Source organism: Dermacentor albipictus, chromosome 10 (genome assembly GCF_038994185.2).
Source record: "Dermacentor albipictus isolate Rhodes 1998 colony chromosome 10, USDA_Dalb.pri_finalv2, whole genome shotgun sequence".
In the NCBI taxonomy this organism is placed as follows: domain Eukaryota; kingdom Metazoa; phylum Arthropoda; class Arachnida; order Ixodida; family Ixodidae; genus Dermacentor; species Dermacentor albipictus.
The window spans coordinates 17,045,080-17,063,717 of record NC_091830.1 but is presented as its reverse complement, the minus strand read 5'-3'; the positions used below and the strand labels follow the sequence as shown (position 1 = coordinate 17,063,717).

General features: G+C 44.6%; 2 protein-coding genes across 3 annotated transcripts in view; one reads left to right on the top strand and one right to left on the bottom strand.

The window, feature by feature from the left end:
- The window catches only part of LOC139046710 (serine-threonine kinase receptor-associated protein-like), a 96,158-nt gene that overhangs the window by 2,200 nt on the left and 75,320 nt on the right, over positions 1-18,638 (top strand). The window lies entirely within an intron of this gene.
- LOC135911491 (transmembrane protein 45B-like) lies at positions 174-16,594 on the bottom strand. Of its 2 annotated transcripts, none has more exons than XM_065443809.2 (2): positions 16,379-16,594; positions 174-1,355 (listed from the first exon to the last, which is right to left on the bottom strand). In XM_065443809.2, exon 2 carries the CDS (start codon positions 1,301-1,303, stop codon positions 407-409), a length of 897 nt encoding a protein of 298 aa, XP_065299881.1. In that variant the 5' UTR covers positions 1,304-1,355; positions 16,379-16,594; the 3' UTR covers positions 174-406. The 2 variants fall into 2 exon arrangements, with proteins under 2 accessions (XP_065299881.1, XP_065299880.1); XM_065443808.2 differs by lacking the exon at positions 16,379-16,594 and adding an exon at positions 2,801-3,000.

Below are 18,638 nucleotides of genomic sequence, written 5' to 3'. Positions count from 1 at the left end.
GCTGTGCTACTGGGTTCTTATGCTCCACGGCGACGTAAGTGTAGCTTTCGTCTTGTTGCTAATTCTTATAGAATGTGCATCTTTCGTATTTAGCAGGCTGCTTAGCATTGGCTGATCCTAAATGCATCTGTTGATGCGCCGTCTGCCAAAGACATTGACACCACACCAAGCAATGGCAACTGCAAGAACATCAGTGTTTTACATAAAAGGTGAATGTCCACAACGAAGAACATTTTCAGTTTCACACACCCAGTTGTGCTTCACACACTGTGCTGTCGTTTCAGCTAAGTTGTCCATGTCATCTTCATTGCTAGATGTAGCACACTCAAGCTTTGGGACGTGCTGCTCTTGACTCCGCCGACAAAGGCACATCGTCATCGTTCTCTCGTGCAGCTTCCGGAGTGGCTCACATGAAAGCAGCGTCATCCTCACTGTAGTCACCGAGCTCCGCGTTCATCTTCGGCGCACCATCGCCCGCCGACTTCACGGGAGACCCACTCACGAGCGCATAGCGCGAGTCACCCCCTTCCTGCACCTCGAAAGAGGAGTCGTCGAAGCATCTTCCAGACGATCGGTTCACGGCCCAAGCCAGGACGCCCACCGCTCCAAGGTACAACAGCAGAGCCATCATGTGCCAGGTGAACACGCTGGCGGCTAGCATCATGTCCATGTGGCTATGCACATCCCATGGCGGATATGCGGGCAGCGGGCTGTAAAGGATGAATCCGACCTGCCAAAACCAAGTCGCCTGCAGCAAGCAGAAGTAGGCGCGGCCCAGGGACGCAAAAAAACTTCGGGGTCGACACATCTCGACGATGATGCAGGCCGCCTCGGCCGCCACAGTGTAGACCAGGATCGTGTGGACCAGAACGTCGAGGTGGGCTCTTCCGTGCAGGTGGAAGTGGAACAGCAGGCCCTCGACCGTGACGGCGAGCAGGAGCACCACGTGGTCGGTGCCCAGCGGGAACGGGAACCGGCTGTTGGTCATGACGTCGACTACGCCGCTGAGGAGGTAGAACGTGTACATGGAGACGTGCTGAGCGTTGCCCATGTAGACGAAGTGGCCGTTCTCGAAGGCCGTGGCCACCTCGCCGGTGACACCGATGGAGCAGGTGATGATCTTGGCGATGCCCTCGATGCAGATGTGCCGGCACGGGCCGGGCATCACGTACCAGGCGCGGCAGGTGTAACGCCACTTGCGTTCCTTGCTACGGACGTAGTTGCGCCAGGTGCTAAAGGCCCACCAGGTTCCCATAATAAAGAGGAACGTCCCGGGCAGGGCGTGGCCCGCGAAAGTCCCCATGGCCCTGGCTGCTAGGCAGTGACGCCTGAGTCGCTGCTACTTTTCACCTTTCCTGCAAGGAGCGAAATAATGATAGCAAGCATGACCACGGAGTTGTCCCCAAGAGGGTCCTTAGGTGTTGGCAGTGATGCTCGGCTCACAGTGGAAGCCCCTTAGGAGGCAGGCCAAGAACCGAGTCTAGACATGGACCACCGCACACACGCACAGAGTGGCAGACACACACATATAACTGACGCACAGAAATCCTGTGGTAGACTTCGCAATTCTGTAATATCAGCTGCGTTACTTGATGAGGCAGACATTGCTTGCAAGATAAATAAGAAATTGGTGTTAGCTAATTGAAAGTTCTGCTGGTTATGTTACCTGATTAAAAGTATCGCTGATTATCTTGATAATTATCACTTGAGAACAGGTGTCTGCATTGCGGAATTGAATCGGAATAAATAATCAAGTGTCTTCTTAGCAGGGATCCCCTGGTTAACACCAGTTTCGAGAAATGCGTTCTCAAAAACAGCGATGCAATACACTGGTGTGTCACTTTACAATTAACAATCCTCAATTTCCCGCAATGCTGATATATGTTAAGAGGAACATCAGTGCGTTTTGCAACGTTATTTGAGTACGCGTTTCTCTAAATCGATGCTATAGGTACATGATTTTCGCTAAACGAATAATATTTCACTATCTGCTCAACTTCTGTGCCGAAATTGGGACTTGTGCTCGAAAGCGACTAAATACGAAGTGAATTATTGAAACTTGTTATCTAACTGCACTGTACAATTGCTTTTGCAAATGTTGTATGCCTCATGAAGTAAACCAGCTAATGTGACAGAAACGTGATATTTACGATAAGATATATTTACTATGTGATATAGACTGTCCGATTGATAATGCCTATAATTGATGTGCAACATTTCTTTCTATATTTAATCAGAAGCGTTAAGATCAACAGAGAAATGCACAGAGAGGGCGTTAACGAATTGGAAGTAGAAATTATTTGAAATGAAGACAGTGACGAAAATAAAGTTAACACGCTACCCGGTGTGGTGGCTCACCGCCAGAAAGCAAGGGCTGGCCGCCGTCTGAGGAAGGGGGGGATTGGGGGTTAGTCTCCCGACCCCCGCCACCCCTGAACCCCGTCAAGGACATAACAACGTTTTATCTCTCTCTCACTGGTTTTGACGTTGCGCTACTGAGTACGAGTTCACGGGTCCGATAACGGACGTGTTGGCCTCATTACGATTGGGGCTGAATTCACTTTGTGCCGCCATGTATTGGGTGCACAGCAAAGGAACCCGGAGGGACAAAATGAATGGGGGCTCACACCACCGCGCTCTTCTTAAATTACAGTGCCGTTTTGGGATGTTATGCGCCACGATTCTTTTATAACACGGCAACCGTGTTGGGGACTGCGGGAAATGAAATGCGGCGCAATTGACGTAATAGTTAGAACACAGAGCTGCAAGCCCAAACGTACAGTACCATTGGAACACTTACCAATATCCTGCGCAAGCTGACACCGCGGAGGTTCTAGAAGTGTGTCTAAAGCTGGCGGTAGAATAAGAAGCTGTTGGATCGAGAATACGTTGGAGAAATCAGTGTTACGCAGGCAGGGCTATCTGGCGCAGGCCGCGAGCCAGGTGCAGGTTTAGAGCCTAGAGTCAGTGGCACGTGCCCGCTCTATGATGACGATGATGACGATGCCTCAATTAATGGCACAAACCCACTGTGGGGGATAGGCCACGAACCGGCTGCTAATGTGACTGAGAAATGAAATAAATTATAAATAATTAAGTAATATAAAGGAAAATAAATGGATGATCAAAGATGAGAAGTAAACCGATAATAAGTGAAATAAAGTAGTCTATGATAAGGTAGCCAGCCTTGCTTAACAGGAATAGTAAATAGTAAAGGATAGAGGGGAAAATGAACAAGTCACATTTTGAATAGTAATATTAATAATGTTGTAACTGAATTTGTATTTTTACTTTGATTTTCCAAAATTTCTATTTTATTGAAGGAGAAATCGATCAGTCATGGGGATTGGCCAAGGATGCGAGGTCTGCTTCTTCTCCTTCTTCCTCGTATGATGGAATCCGCGCGTAACTTCCCACCCGCCATGATTAGGAAAATCGTTCAGCTCTGTAAGTAGGTAATAGCTAGTTGAGTGAGAAGAAAAGGAATCGATCAAGGAGGTTCCTGCATTTTCGTGAATGTTTGAGCATGTGTTCATGTTCGTGTATGCGTGTTTGCTCGTCGTGGCGATTATCCAGTTCACGTATCACTTGGCCATGCACATTTAACCTCCAGAGATCCATTGCGCATGACATGGGGCATTGCCTTCAATCCGTGTCTAACTAAACCCGCAAGTTATTTAACATATTCTGGAAATGGAGCTGCTGCTGTAGCGGCCCAACGAACGGGCGGCTAGTACGCAATATCACCCACATTTGGTATGAGGCTATGAGCCACACGTCGATTACGCCGCTGTCCACGCAGAACATGTGCATGAAGACGTGCTGAGCGTTGCCCATGTGGGCGATGTGGTATTCGAAGCTGTACTCAAAAGGAAATTTTCAGGCCCGCCCAAGAGTAGGTGCTATTCAAAGCGGAAATTACATGTGAAAATCAAAGTGATAATAGCAGGTAGAATCAGTTATCATTAATTGGAAAATGCACAAAAAAGAAAAGAGAAGATACAAATTTAACAGAATGTTCTGTTGGACACAATAAAAAATTCTGAGACCGGACAACAAAGGTCCTCGTGATGGAATCCTAGAGTAGAGGCCTCGAACGAAATAATAACAGCTTCTGTTAAGTATATAAAAGAGTCTGGTGCTGTGCCTGTTGGTACATAACTTGACAAACAACGGAACCCAGCCATGGAAGACGCGTGGACAAGAGGAGAGAAAAGCAGTGGCGTAGCCAGGTCCTCTGGCACCCGGGGCCCATAGGTCTTCTGTCACCCCCCCTCCCCCCCCGGGTGTAGTCAAGGAACGCGAGGATATCAACAAGTTCCGAGTGTCTTCAGACGTATCCCTCCCTCCCTTTAGCCTCCCTCCCTCCCTCCCTTTAGCAGAGCGCGATCAGCTCAGTGACAGTAAAGTTACCACACCATAATTACCATGGTTATCGTGAAACTTCAGCTGGAGGCTGAGTTTACATGAACGTGATGGCTAACGAAACAGTAAGGTTATAAAGTTAATACTTACGGACTACACGTTAACAGCATTAGTGAACTGGTTTCCTGCTAGACTATGCTGTCGGTGTCCCACAGAAAGGTTGAAGCTCGATGTATGATAGGGAAGCACCGTATATGTTGGGTCGAGCAAACTACGCTTTCCAAATGTTCACCTTGTTTAGACTCCTTTACGACAGTGAAGTTATAATCGTAAAAATCAATGCTTGTTCTGCACGTACAACGAAGTGTACTGGAGCGCGCAAATAAAGTGCGTTTCAGCAGTAAAAAAATCTCATGAACGTGCACACGGTACGGACAGAGGCTATGAAGTATTTGTTGAGGTCGCAACAAGATCCAACAGATCGGCGAAGGACAGCAGGCAATTTGCTTCGCTCGATTCAAGCAAGGGATTCCCGGAAGGACAACCTGACAGCACTGAAGCAGAGGTCAACGAGAACTGGAAACAAACTTTGCGCGTAATGACTGCCTCGTCCTCAAATCACACCTGTGCAGCGGGTGAATTGTTTTTTGACCTAGGCATACCCTGGCTTTTCAGTGACGGGAGAAGCGGAACATTGTTTGTAGCACAGATGAATCTCAAAACTAGATCGCAGCGTGGTCAGTAACATTTTCATCGGGAGCTGGCGGTTCATCGAGAGGTTTCTGTCAGGGTATATTCCGATTATATTCAGAGAAGAACTTGTCAGACATGATAAACATGAAAATTTCCGCCCCTATTGACAGACCTACAACATTCTACAGTGTTAAATCTGTAAGAGAGATAGTTATGTGAATGACGACGTTGATTTTCAATTGCGGCTGAATAAGGGCATTGTCCGAGACGCACTACTCCCAGAACAATTGAAAGCAGTTCGCTCAGATTGATTGAGTTATGGAGTCACATCAGCACTGTACAGCGTCCAATTCATTTGAAGGTAATGTAGAAGAGAACAACTACTACTGCATGGGGACGACCTTGTCGAGGTCGACAGTTTTGCTTCGCCACAGATGACAGAGATGCACTATTCGTATGACAGCTGACAACAATTCACTCAGACTTATAGAACCATGAAAACATTGTAAAGGGTCTAATATATAGATAATAAGCTCGTGAACGGCGACTTTGGCAATGGAATGACACTGTCAAGGTGTTCTGCTGAAACAAAACATTGTTGGAGATCTACTTTTCCAATGACAATTGACAACGGAATACTCAAACAACGGGACATTCCCAGTGATTCACAGGGTTCAATACCTAACGATGATAAGCGTGAAAGCTCTGTCGAAGTTTGTTTCTGCCAATAAGAAAGGAACGATTGTCAGAAATGAATATTCGCAACACAACTGACAACTCGACTCAGATTAACGAAACTAAGTCCACATCTTACAGGGTCCAATCTATAATTGTGATAAGCTTACCAAGAACAAATCTCGTGTCGGGAAGGCCTACCGAGGCTGATACACACTTTTTCTTGAACAAGAAAACAACCTTGTCAGAGATGGTATATTCCGATGTCATTGATAACAGTAAATTTGAATTGACGTAAGCATGCCAGCGTTATACAGGGTCATAATGTTCGTTGTCTGCCCTACGTTATCTTGTCGTTGCTGGTACTTGATTGTCTATGCTGCGGTGGTTCTAACCATCTTGTGCAAGACAATTCACATCATTCGTGGCTTTTGGATTCACCTCACCTGAGGCAATATGGAAAAACTTTCCCTATTGCGCTGACCTCAAGCTTCCTCCCGAGTCCTTATACATATAGCGTCTTCAGGACACGTTGTGGGTTCACCGTCTTCAGGACCATATAAGGCCAGTCAATGGCGACTTGGAGCTTTCGAGCTTCTTCAGTAAAAGAAAAAGTTGCCTGGCTTCAGATTTGGAACTTTGACAGAGCCCCTACCATGAAAACTTCTATCTTATTAACGACAAATATTGGGGTAATTGGTTCTGCTTCATTCAAGGTATAACATCATGACTTCTTAAACTAGGACAAAACTAGACAAACAGACAAGTACAGCGCTTATCCTTGTCTGTTCATTTGTTTCGTGCTTATTCAAGGATGCAAAATGTCTTACTTGTTTCAACTACCGCTATGCCGACGTGTGTGTTGGGTTGTCAGGCGATCTCAAACTGTTTCATTAGTTCTTTGCCCGATCTCCTGCAAGTAAGCTGTAAATAAAAATTCAATTCGAAGTCGCACTATTACATTTTGCCTCATTGATACCTTATACTTGCCTCATTGCTGTGCGCCTTCGAGGTTTTATGAATCAATATTTTGTCTGCTAAACCAGGAAGATGATCCGATGGTACTAATGTACTGTTTCCGTAAGCAGAAAACGGGAAGTACAACCAAGACCAGCTCTGTGTGTGCAATTTTAGTGCTGTACAGCTGTCTGCAGGGCACATTTTCAAACGACCTGGAAGTTCGATTACAAACCTACGCACACGTTTGCAAGAATCGGGGATCAAACATTTTGCTAAGGCACCACTTTCGGGGTGGTGCAGCGTGGCAAATCTTAGTGTGATCCCTTGCTGTTCCGCCGAAGCTTTTAATTTTTCACTCGGAAAGATTGGTCCATTGTGTGCGACGATGACTTTTGTGGGCTTCAAGACATGTTTGTGCATGAGAGAAATGAAAGCATCGACAACCTTTTTTCCTGGCTTTGTGGCGGCTATTCTGGTACACTCATCAATTGCAACCAAGAAAATGACTAATCCGTGCTCTTTCCCCCTCCTTTTAATGTGAGTAGCTTTCCTTGGCTCTGTAGGATGTTTTCATGGTGGTCGGTGGATGGTGCTCGGCCTTCGGCTAGGGAAGGCGAGGAAAAACGCCGAGGGAAAGGGCACTTGCTCTCGGGCAACCCAGTTGCGAAGAGAGGGGGAGGAGGACGTGGAGGGAGGGGGGACAATCGTGCGTGAGCTCTCGCATAACCGAGTGGCGGAAGGGGCGGGAAGGAGTGGGGATGAGAGGGGATGGATCGCACTGTCGCTCGTTATCTCACTCAGGGCCGATTCGCCGAATTGACTCCGTTACACTGCGCCCGCACATGCAGTTGTAAACCGAAATTTGTGCACCAGTGGCCGACGTGTGCAGTTTTTTTCGCATAACCGCTCGCTTGCGGGAGGAGGGCGGTGCGGCGAGGGGCTCGAGCGTAGATTGGCCCTGAGTGAGATAAGGGGCGATAGTGCCCCCCCCCCCCCCACACGCCTTGCCACCCCTCCTTGCCACTCGCTTACTCGAGAGCTCACAAGCAACGGTCTCCCTCCCTCCACGTTCTACCCCGCCTCTCTTTGCAACTGGGTTGCCTGAAAACAAGGGTCCTTTCCGTCGACGGGTTTCCTCGCCTTCCCTCGCCAAACCATCCACCGGCCGACCACTATGAGAACATCCGACAAAGCCAAAGAAAACTATTCACTTTAAACAATGGTAAAAGAATACGAATAAATCAGTTTTCTGGTTGCAGTTGATGAATGTACCGATGATGACAGGTTGTATTCCATATTTACCTATGAAAACTCAACTACGTCCAAGCAGATCGCGTTCAAATCGCGTTAAAATGGCGTTGGCACCAATATTTTTTTCTTAGGTGTTTTTTTTCTGGCGTAGCAAGCGTCTCCTAGCGGTAAGAGTGTTTGTTTGGGTATAGCCCGGAATGGTAATTTACTAGATAAAATCTATTTTTTCTTTCGTGTCCCTTTGTCCCTTTAAGTTTTCTTGGTACCATGCGTGAAGTAACTTGTCGTAGGGTAGTTAGTTCGCGGAGATCATATGGGATACGTTTTTCAAAGACTTTATCTAGGCCTTAAAGAAGTGACAAAATAGTCATTGGTCACAATGGTGGGACCGTTCAGGAGTCAGTCCTGGAAACTCGCCACGGTAGCTGGCGTGGTTGGTATGGCTCAAAACGTACTGACACGTGCACTAATACGCCGGTGCGTCTCCTTTTTCGTTCCCCGCAACCTCTCCCGGGTGGCCGAAATCAGTCCTCGAAAGATTTGGGCTGCCGTGGCCCAGACACCTTCTGTCGTGTGGGCCTGGGGCTCTGCAACAGACAACCCTCGAACGTGCCCGAAGTACACGGCTCCGGCGCCTACGGCGGGAATTCATCAATTTCTGTGGCCATGCCCTGGCAATCAGGATATGAGGCTCAAGATGCATCAAGGAGGTCAACTATGAAATATAATATTCTTGAGCACGGTACCGGTTTAATAACGGACAACCAAATGCGCTTACTCATTTCGCTATTAAACTCAGTTTATTAATAGCGCAGCTGTTAAGGTGCAGCATCCAGTTGTCGGGTGCAGCATCCGCTCCAGCACGTACGCACGTAGACATAATGCACTGTTTTTAACAGGCCATAATGATGCGTGAGGCTAGGAATTCCCGTAACAAATAGCACATGTTTTGTTTTGTTTTTCAGGCTTTTCTGTCACGAATAAAAAACGAAAGCTGTCTTCGTGCCATTTTCTTTGCAAGCTTTTATGTTGATGTACGATTTACGCCAAACAATATATACAGAGAGAAGTTGAAAATATAATGTCAGCACTCCTTTAAAGATAAGGTACGGCACTCCTTGGGCAACACCGTTGATCGCCAGGTCGCCGTGAAGAGGATCTCGCACAATTAGTGCCCAGACTTCGACAGAACCGTGCTTCGCTTCCATTCAGGGCTTGTTGTTTCTGGGTCGTAAGGTGGACGAAAATATGTCGAAAAACATTGCTGATGACGCTTTTAAGCATACTATATGTATGCTTTATGGCAACGCGTCCGCGGTCAAGGATGTAAAATCATTGTCCTCGGTTTCGGTAGAATCACACACGTGTTCTCTTTACTACCTAAATCTAGCTGTGGCGTGATGTTTCGCGTACAAGACGCCCTCTGGCGACTATGTGACACGCATCGTTCGACGCGAGTTTCAGGCCGAACGCATCGTTCGACCTACTCGCCGTCATCCTTTTCTCTGCAGCTTTCCAAAACAGCTGCGACAGCGACCTAATTTGATCCAAGCTGCCTGGCGTCAAATGAGAGCTCGACACCAGTCACAGAAAGAGATGCCGACTGAGTTGCCGTCTAGCTTTTTTTTTTTTCAAATCAAATCAAGTTTATTCATTACAAACAAAGAAACGGTTACATTTTTGTTTTACAGACGAGGGTCCCAAAGTCGAAGACTGTAACCGGGACCCTCGGTGGGTAATTATAAGAAAAAAAATTACATAGGTGGCAGGACAGAAATAAAACTTATACAATGTACACTAACAGAAACGAAGAACTGTAGTGCAACAACAGAAAAGTGATTACAATGTACCGTAATACTAACAAAAAATAAAAATAATATTGGCGTACAACAGAACCTTTAAATTATGTGAAGAAGGAACAGAACGAAATAGAGAAAAATATGATCGGCAGGCCGAGATGAACATGAACTAAAAATATAAGTGTGCTAGAAATATACATATACAAAATTTTAACAGACACAAAAAACATGAGAATACATAAAAAAGCATTATGAGCAAAACGACTAAAGGCAACAGCAAGCATGTGAACAGCAAAACATAAGAGAAATAGGGTAATAAATAATACATTTGGAACCTTAATTGCGTCACTGCGCCAAAAGGAACTCTTTAAGGGATTTTTTGAAGGCATAGAATGATGTGAGTGATTTTATGTTTGATGGTAAGTGATTCCATAAAGATATGCCAGCGAAAGATGATGTTAGTTTACCATAGTTGGTACGGACACGAGGCAGTAAAAAATTTCTGTTAAAGGCAAACCTAGTTCTATTGTGGTTATGTAAATCATTTAGGTCAACGAATTCGTAAAGCAATTGGTTGTTAAGTAACTTAAAAAATAAGATTGTTAAATTATATTGAAACAAGTTCACGGTCGTTAAAATGAGGTTTTGACGGAGCAAAATGGATGCATTTGACTGACGAGGACTGCTAGTAATGATACGAATGGCTTGATTTTGTAAATGCTGAACTGATGACAGGTGGCAATTGTATGTGTTGCCCCAGGCAGCGATTCCATAGTTAATATGACTATGGATAAAAGCAAAGTAAAGTGATAAAAGAGCCTTGCGAGAAAAGAAGGCGCGTGCTTTTATTAGAGCGCGAATGCCAAATGCCGTTTTTTTCTTAATGTTGTTAACGTGGGAGTCAAATTTGAGGTTAGCATCCAGGAGAACACCGAGGAATAGAACCAGGTCACCGGCTGGTATTTGATGAGCACCAAGTGTTAATGCTTGTGGAGATGTTAGGACCCTGTGACCACTATTGAATATAATATATTTAGTTTTCTCTGGATTAATAATTAGGTAATGACTGAGACACCATTCTATAACGTCAGTTAGCGCAGCATTTAACTTTGATGTTAATGAGATTAACGACGTGTCTGATAATGATATGGTGGTGTCATCGGCGTATAAAACGCAGTGAGATGAATGTAAAAGGTTTGGTAAGTCATTAATGTAAATAATAAATAGTAATGGACCGAGAATGGACCCCTGGGGTACACCTAAGTTAATTATTTTAGTTTGAGAAAGGGCACCCGCTACAGAAACCACGTACTGCCTATCCAACAAATAGCTTTTTAATAGATTTAAGGCGGGACCAGTAATGCCGTATGCTTCAAGTTTAGTGAACAAAATGCTGTGGTTAATCGTGTCAAAAGCTTTGGTGAAATCCAAAAAGACAGAGCCAACGAATTTACCACAGTCTATAGATTTCTTAATAAAATCGGTTAAAGAGAGCAATGCTAAGCAAGTAGAACTACCGGAACGGAAACCGAACTGACAGGGATTAATTAAACTAAATTTTTCAAGGTAGTTATTTAAACGTTTAACTAATAAATGCTCAATAATCTTACTTAGAGACGAAAGAATAGCTATTGGTCTGTAGTTAGAAATTAGGTCTTTGGCACCTTTCTTAAATACGGGAATAAGCTTAGCCTTCTTTAGACATAGAGGAAAAGTGCCAGATTCGAAAATGCGGTTAGTTATGATACATATTGGTTCAGAAATAATATTAGCAACTAACTTTAAATGGTGTGCGCAAATGTTATCTAAACCTGGACTTGTGTTTTTAAGGCTACAGATTGTTAAATGCACCTCTGGAACAGTAACAGGGAAAAGAAAAAATGAGTGAGGTAACCTAGACAAGGTTGGCTGAGTGACTGGATTGTTCGTTATTTGTGTCAGAGCAAAATAGTCGCTAAAGGCATTGGCAACATGAGTGGGCTCGCGGTATGTTGTACCATTCAGGTTAATTTTAGAACATTGTTCAGGCGTGGAAGATTTATTCATGAATTCGTTCAGAAGCTTCCATTGCTTTTTTGGATTATTGCTGTGTTTATTAAATTCATTATCATAGTAGCGCCTTTTAGCCTGTTTAAGTAGCGTGTTGAGAACATAACAATATTTTTTATAACGCAGAGCCAACTTGGAGTTAAAAGGTTGCCGCTTAGTTTTCCTGTATAGGTTATCTTTTTTCCTTAAGCTGGTCAGTAAAGCGGACGTCATCCACGGGTTGCAGGCATACTTATATTTATTCTTACACCTAACTGTCCGGGTGCTTATTGATACGGCATGTAAAAACAGCGCAGAGAATTTATCAACTGCTGCTGCCGGATCTTCCAGCAGATTTACCTGAGTCCAATTAGTATTGCTAATGGTATCAATAAATGTTTCTTGGTTAAATACTGATGTACTGAATGAGATGTTGGGGGTTGGCACTAAACTGTTAAATGTAACGAAAATGGGAAAATGATCGGTTATATCACTACGCACTACTCCCGACACAGGGGACGGTGTTATGTTAGATAATGCATGATCAAGAAGTGTTTGCGTTCCGTTATGGCTACATCTGGTATGGCAGTTAATAAGCGACTCGTAGCCATATCCGAAAAAGCAGTCCGAGTAGGCAGAATATGCGCTGGTATTTGTGTCGAGTAAGTTGATGTTAATGTCGCCCACGATTAAAACATTCTTGTTTTCGAACGATAATTTGTTAAGTATGACGTCGAGAGCAAGTAGGAAATCAGTGACAGAAGATGACGGGGAGCGATAGATGGAACCAAGAATAAGATTTTTCCGATTATGTGCAAAGGAAGGTTGTTCAGCCTCAATCCAAATAGCCTCACAGGAACTAACATTTATTGATAGATCGTGCCTACGGGTGTAAGTGATGTCCGAAGCAATGAAAATGGCAGCACCTCCATGATTATCAGACAAACGATGACAGTACTCAGAACTATAAGATGGAAAGCCGTATAAATTGAAATCGTTGTCAGAAAGCCAGGTCTCAGAAACACAAATAAACGAGAAAGAGTGATCAAGATTGTTGATAAAGTTACTAATGTTATCATGATTCCTCCTTAGGCTTCGAGCGTTAAAATGGATCAATGAACGATTATTATTTGAAAGTTCATACTTAAATCTTTGTGGGGATATCAAAGACATGGCAGATTAAGGTGCGCACGCGCAAGGAAAAGATGAATGAAACACGGTTAGGTGAAGATGCGCAGGTCCGCTTCAGATGAAATGCGGAATACTCTGCTGTCACTGGTCTTACGAGCTTTAATGAGACAATTATCTGTCCACAGGAACTGCCAGTTGCTATCCTTCTTTAGCGCGAGTGCCTTCGCGAAAAGCCTCTTGTTGTCGGGAGTTAAATGGTCATTTACAAAGACTGGAGCTGGGGGTGGAGTGGAGCCTGAGAAACCAATTTGGTTAGTTTGTAGGCGAGCCTTTCTCGCTTTGCGCAGAAACTCGGTTTTCTTGTCACGGCAGCAGAAGCGGGCAATTATGTTTTTTTCGCCAGACTTCGTGGGCACGCGATGTACGGTGTCTAGGTCAGAGGGCGAAACAGGACATTCAATCACGTCGCCCATTAATTTGAGAATCGCGACACAGTCCTCCCCATCGGTGGACGGGACACCCTTAATCTCAATATTATTCGTTCGGGAATACGCTTTGCATGGGCGAAGCTGATGTCGTGTGTATATAGATATATATGTGTGTATATATAGTGACTAGGTTTTTGAATGAGCCAAGCGAATTTACACAGATAAGACGCACCATTTCGCGATTATCTTTCGTTTATTTGCCCAAGCGTTTCGGTCAGTCCACCGATCTGAGCTGTTGGGCACATATAGCAAAGATAACAGCGAAGTTGCGCTCCTTACCCTTCTGTATAAATATGCCACGACATAACAAGCCAACAAAGACGCAAAGGACAGCAAAGGTGAAATTACTTGCATTCATTTATTGAAATAAACAAATGGATAACTTTATCATAGAGTTAGTGACTATAACATCTAGAGTGAAATCCGGCTCCACCCGTCAGGCAACTGGGTCAATAAACCCACCAAATGCTTTCACCCAAAAAGTTCACGTGCTCTCGTAACGCCTGCGGTAGAAAGTACGTTCCACATCTGCTGCCAAGGCTTGTGAGTGGTGGCGCTAACACTCCCAGAGTTAATTCTAGTAGATAAACATAAATAACCAAGAAAATGGATGGGTAAACGGCGCCGCAGTAGCTCAATTAGTAAGAGCATCGCACTCGTAATGCGAAGACTTGGGATCGTATCTCGCCTGCAGCCAGCTGTTTTTTAATTCACTTGCATTTGCATTATTTTTACCCATTTCTTTAATTCAATAAATAAGTGCAAGTCATTTGCCCTATCTTCTCGTTCATGCGAGTGTGTGTGTGTCTGTGTGTGTGTTTGTGTGTGTGTGTGTGTGTGTGTGTGTGTGTGTGTGTGTGTGTGCGTGCGTGCGTGCGTGCGTGCGTGTGCGTGCCTTACGCCTCATTTGGAAGAGGCCTGTAACGATTCGCTCAAACTATCTAATTCAATTGCCATCGCCAATTAGATGAAACATTGAAAAGTTGACAAATTACATATATTTAGCTAATTGCATGTCAGGGACTAAAAATCACTTGAGGTTTCTCGGCAACACTCCGAATAACGTCCACTTTGTTTTATTCTCGTAGAACGATCCATCATTTTGTATAGGTTGGCGTCATGAATGAAGCATTAAAAAAAAAACATGGATGATTGTACGAGAATAACACGAAAGTGGATGTCATGCGGAATGATGTTGCGAAACTACAAGTAATTTTAGTCCCTGACATCAAATATGTTGACTGAATGTAATTAAATAGCCGTTATTCTTCTCCTCATATATATACACATATATACATACACACACACACACACACACATATATATATATATATATATATATATATATATATATATATATATATATATATATATATATATATATATATATATATATATATATATATATATATATATATATATATATATATATATATATATACAGGGTGCTTCAGCGCACACTTTCAAAAATCTTTAAAAGTTGCTTGTGGCAGACATCACAGTTCTAGTTCATGAGCTGGTCTACTCGAAGCGGCAGGCAATACTTGAACGAAAATTGAGATGCAAAATTGAATAATTAATAAAAATTCACAAATTAAGTTTCTAACTAATTACATTATGGCCGATATTGCGATTTACAAATTATAGCCGTGGAGTTCGTAAGGCGGATACACTTGGAAGGACTTTACAAGATGACACCAGCTTCGAGATATAAATTCCCGAAGTTTGAGGAGAAATGCATTGGCGTTCAAGTTAATTTAACAAAACGCCGTTTCATGCACTGAAGCACACAAGAAACTGGAACGCCAATGCATTTCTCCGCAAAGTTCGGGAATTTATATCTCGAAACTGGTGTCGTCCTGAGAATTCGTTCCAACTGTATCCGCCTTGCGAAGTCCACTGCTGGAATTTGTAAATTGCAATATGGGTCATAAGAGAATTAGCTGAAACGCTAATTAACGAATTGTTGTTAATTAGTCAAGTTTGCATTTTATGTTTTCTGCAAGTATTCCGCCGCTTCGAGTAGACCGGCTCCGAAACTAGAATTGAGCTATCTGCTACAGGATACCTTTATAAATTTTTTAAAGTGTTCGCTGAAAGGCCCAGTATATATACACATTGTAATTGTTGTGATATATATATATATATATATATATATATATATATATATATATATATATATATATATATATATATATATATATATATATATATATATATATATATTACCAGTTCTGTTCTGCGCGCTGCGCCACAAAATGTTTTGCACTGCCGAAGTGCCGGTGAATATTCTGCTCTAGGTGTGGCGGGAGGAGGTAGTGAGTAGGCGTCAATCAACAACTTAGTCAATCAATTAAGTGGTGGGCTTAGTCAATTAACATCAAGCGAATCAGCCAAGGGAAGCATCAACAAAAATAAAAAATAAGAAAACGAAGTCTGTGGTTTGATTTACGAGCCAAAACCACGATATGGTTCTGAGGCACACCGTAGCGAGGGCACTCCGGGTTAATTTTGACAACCTGAGTGACAACCAGACAGAGGAATCAGTGCAGGAGCGATGCTGTTAGACGGGCTCGTTTGTAAATATTTGAGATATACAACCAACGCAAAACAAGACTGGATCCTGAGGCCAAATCGAACTCTTAGTCCACCGAAACGGACGTGTTCACAGCAACGCTTCTTTTTCTCACTTGCACCTCGCGATGATGATGTTAATGAGGATTATGATGATGACGATCGTTGTGGTAGTGGTGCGGTGATGATGATATGCGAATCCCCCGTTAGAAACGGTGCGATGGCACGTGCCATTCAGCTCGCTCTCGTTGCAAAACGCTCCGCAAACGCGCACCACGCACAGCTCGGGGTGTCAGTGTTTGTGGCATGGTTACAGCTTCGACGATGTTCGAGATTCAGCGTTGCTCATGAACCATTGAGGCGCGGACGCAGAGAGCCCATCCGAGTGCGAGGTTGTTTGTACGCCCCTCTTACCTGGGAAACGAAGCCGCGCCCCCTTTCCAGCCAAATCGAGGCTTAGCTCGCACTCTCGAGCATCCCGTCGGCGTCCGTCAAGCAGTACTGAAACGCACGTCCGCAGGGACAGCCGGCTATGCAGACCGCGCCGCGGCTTCAAACAACACCGCTGGCTTCTTCTTCGACGCGGCTCTGCATGCACTGATCCAGCCAGCTCGTCAGAGTCAAGCGACCTCGCTCGTCTCGAGGCCACGCAGTGTCGACCCCCCTCCCCCCCCCCCCTGGCTCCCCATGTGTTGTACCTGTGCGGCCTCCTGGGTCGCCCAATATCCGCACCTGTTGCAGCAGCATGGGAGATGTACTCGTGAAAACATGGACATGCGCATGCGCCGCTCACGCAGCTGCACATATAGAGATGATGCGGGTTGGTGAACAAAAAAAAGCACGCAAAAGTGCAGGAGGCCGTCCCGCGCAGAGGTACGACAGGTACACACACGAACACGCTGGACCAAGGCACTCTATATGCGCCATACGCAATCCGTGATGGTAGGTGTAGGGGCGTATACGCGCTGTTTCGCTCACCTTTCCGGCGAGAGAGCTTCCTGAGCTTCCGTAATGCCACATGGATTGTTGGCAACACAGACCCCCCCACTCCCCTCGAAAGCACTACAGAAGCTGGTGCAGCGCGTGCTTCTGTGTTCACTCACAACGGCTCAGATATGAACAGCTGTCACTCTAAGGAAATCTCGCAGGCTGATGTATACGGCTTGATGCGAGGAAAGTATCCGTGAGAAGCAGAAAAAAATGCACGTCGAATGATGGTATGTACCTCGGGCTCGTTAGCACTGAATCACGACGCTGAGACGCGCATTGGGCAAATGGTCTGTACGAGGAAATATATGCACAATTTGAAGTGCGCGTGCTTTGCGGTTGAGAGAGACTCTTTGCTACCGAAGGAGCGTATAACCTCCGGCGTACGAACCGAGACGCGTTAACTCCCACTCATTTGGGGCGACGCGTACGAGGTCGCAACGCCGATTTCCGGAATGAAACGTCGTGGCCACCTGGCGACCTGGGATAACGGAATGACAGCCAGTTAAAAGGCAGCTGTACGGGCAAAGGAAACGGACGTAAACAAACGCCCAATTTCCAGTTATCTGTACAAAGTTAACCAACTCAGCGGTGAACGGCAGTTTATTCCCCGTTCCTGAACTCAAGTACGGCTTTCTACTGGTAATTCACTCAGAGAAATCCAATATTATTACTGTAGTGTTATTGCCTTGTCAAAGAAAAATTTTCCACACTCGTGCTGTCTTTTGTGCTTTAACTTTTAAGCTTTCTGTCATACTTGGGAGCTCAGTATAAATTTGCGTCTCATTATCGCAGGTTCGTGAGTTCGGTCCCCCTGTGGTGGTGCTGGGCAAAATTTATTTTTCTTCGACGTATGACGAGCTTAACATTGAGGTTGAGGGGATTGCTTGTTGATGGTGCAATTGAATAGACGGACAGACGGGCACATCCAAGTGAGTTTCGACCGTTTGACTGATGTCGCGGTACTAATAGCAAAAATTAACAAATACCCTAATGAGAACTTCTGAGCCTGTCCGAATGACCCTGTTGAACTACACCAACACGTTATTTCGGGAACATGTGACTCACTAAACATGATATGCCGTAAAACACCCGCAGCCAAGAAATCGGACACATTCTTGCTTACGAACAAATTCCGGTGACCAAATGAGCCGCTGATGATTTCTCCGAAGTAGATGGCTAGTATTATTCAATTGCTTCTTTTTTTTGCTTTTCTTATGTGATGTAATTTTTTTTTGTTACGTAGGTATTGTAGAAACGCTATTGTCATCCTGTTCCCAATGTGAGTTTCCTTTGGTAAGGGGGTACAGACCTCGTCAAGTATCTTTTTTCTGTTTCCTGTCGCCACTCGATCCTGGCTACCGTATATTTAAATATGCGCGATTGTCAAACATGGGCTGCTAAGCACGAGGTCGCGGGATCGAATTCCGGCCACGACAGCCGCATTTCGACGGGGGACGAAATGCGGAAACACCCATGTACTTGCATTTAAGTGCACGTTAAAGAACCCCTGGTGGTACATATTTCCGGAGTCCCCTACAACGGCGTTCGTCATAATGAGATCGTGGTTTCTGCACGTAAAACACCATAATTCGATTCGGCTGTCAAACAAACCTTGAATTTGACGTAAACAGTCCCGCAATCTCGCATAAGCGTGCTCCATAGGTGCAGCTACCGTAGTGCAGAC

Excerpts from the sequence above, each read along its gene's own strand:
- LOC135911491 (XM_065443809.2), bottom strand. The coding sequence starts at position 1,303 with ATGGGGACTTTCGCGGGCCACGCCCTGCCCGGGACGTTCCTCTTTATT.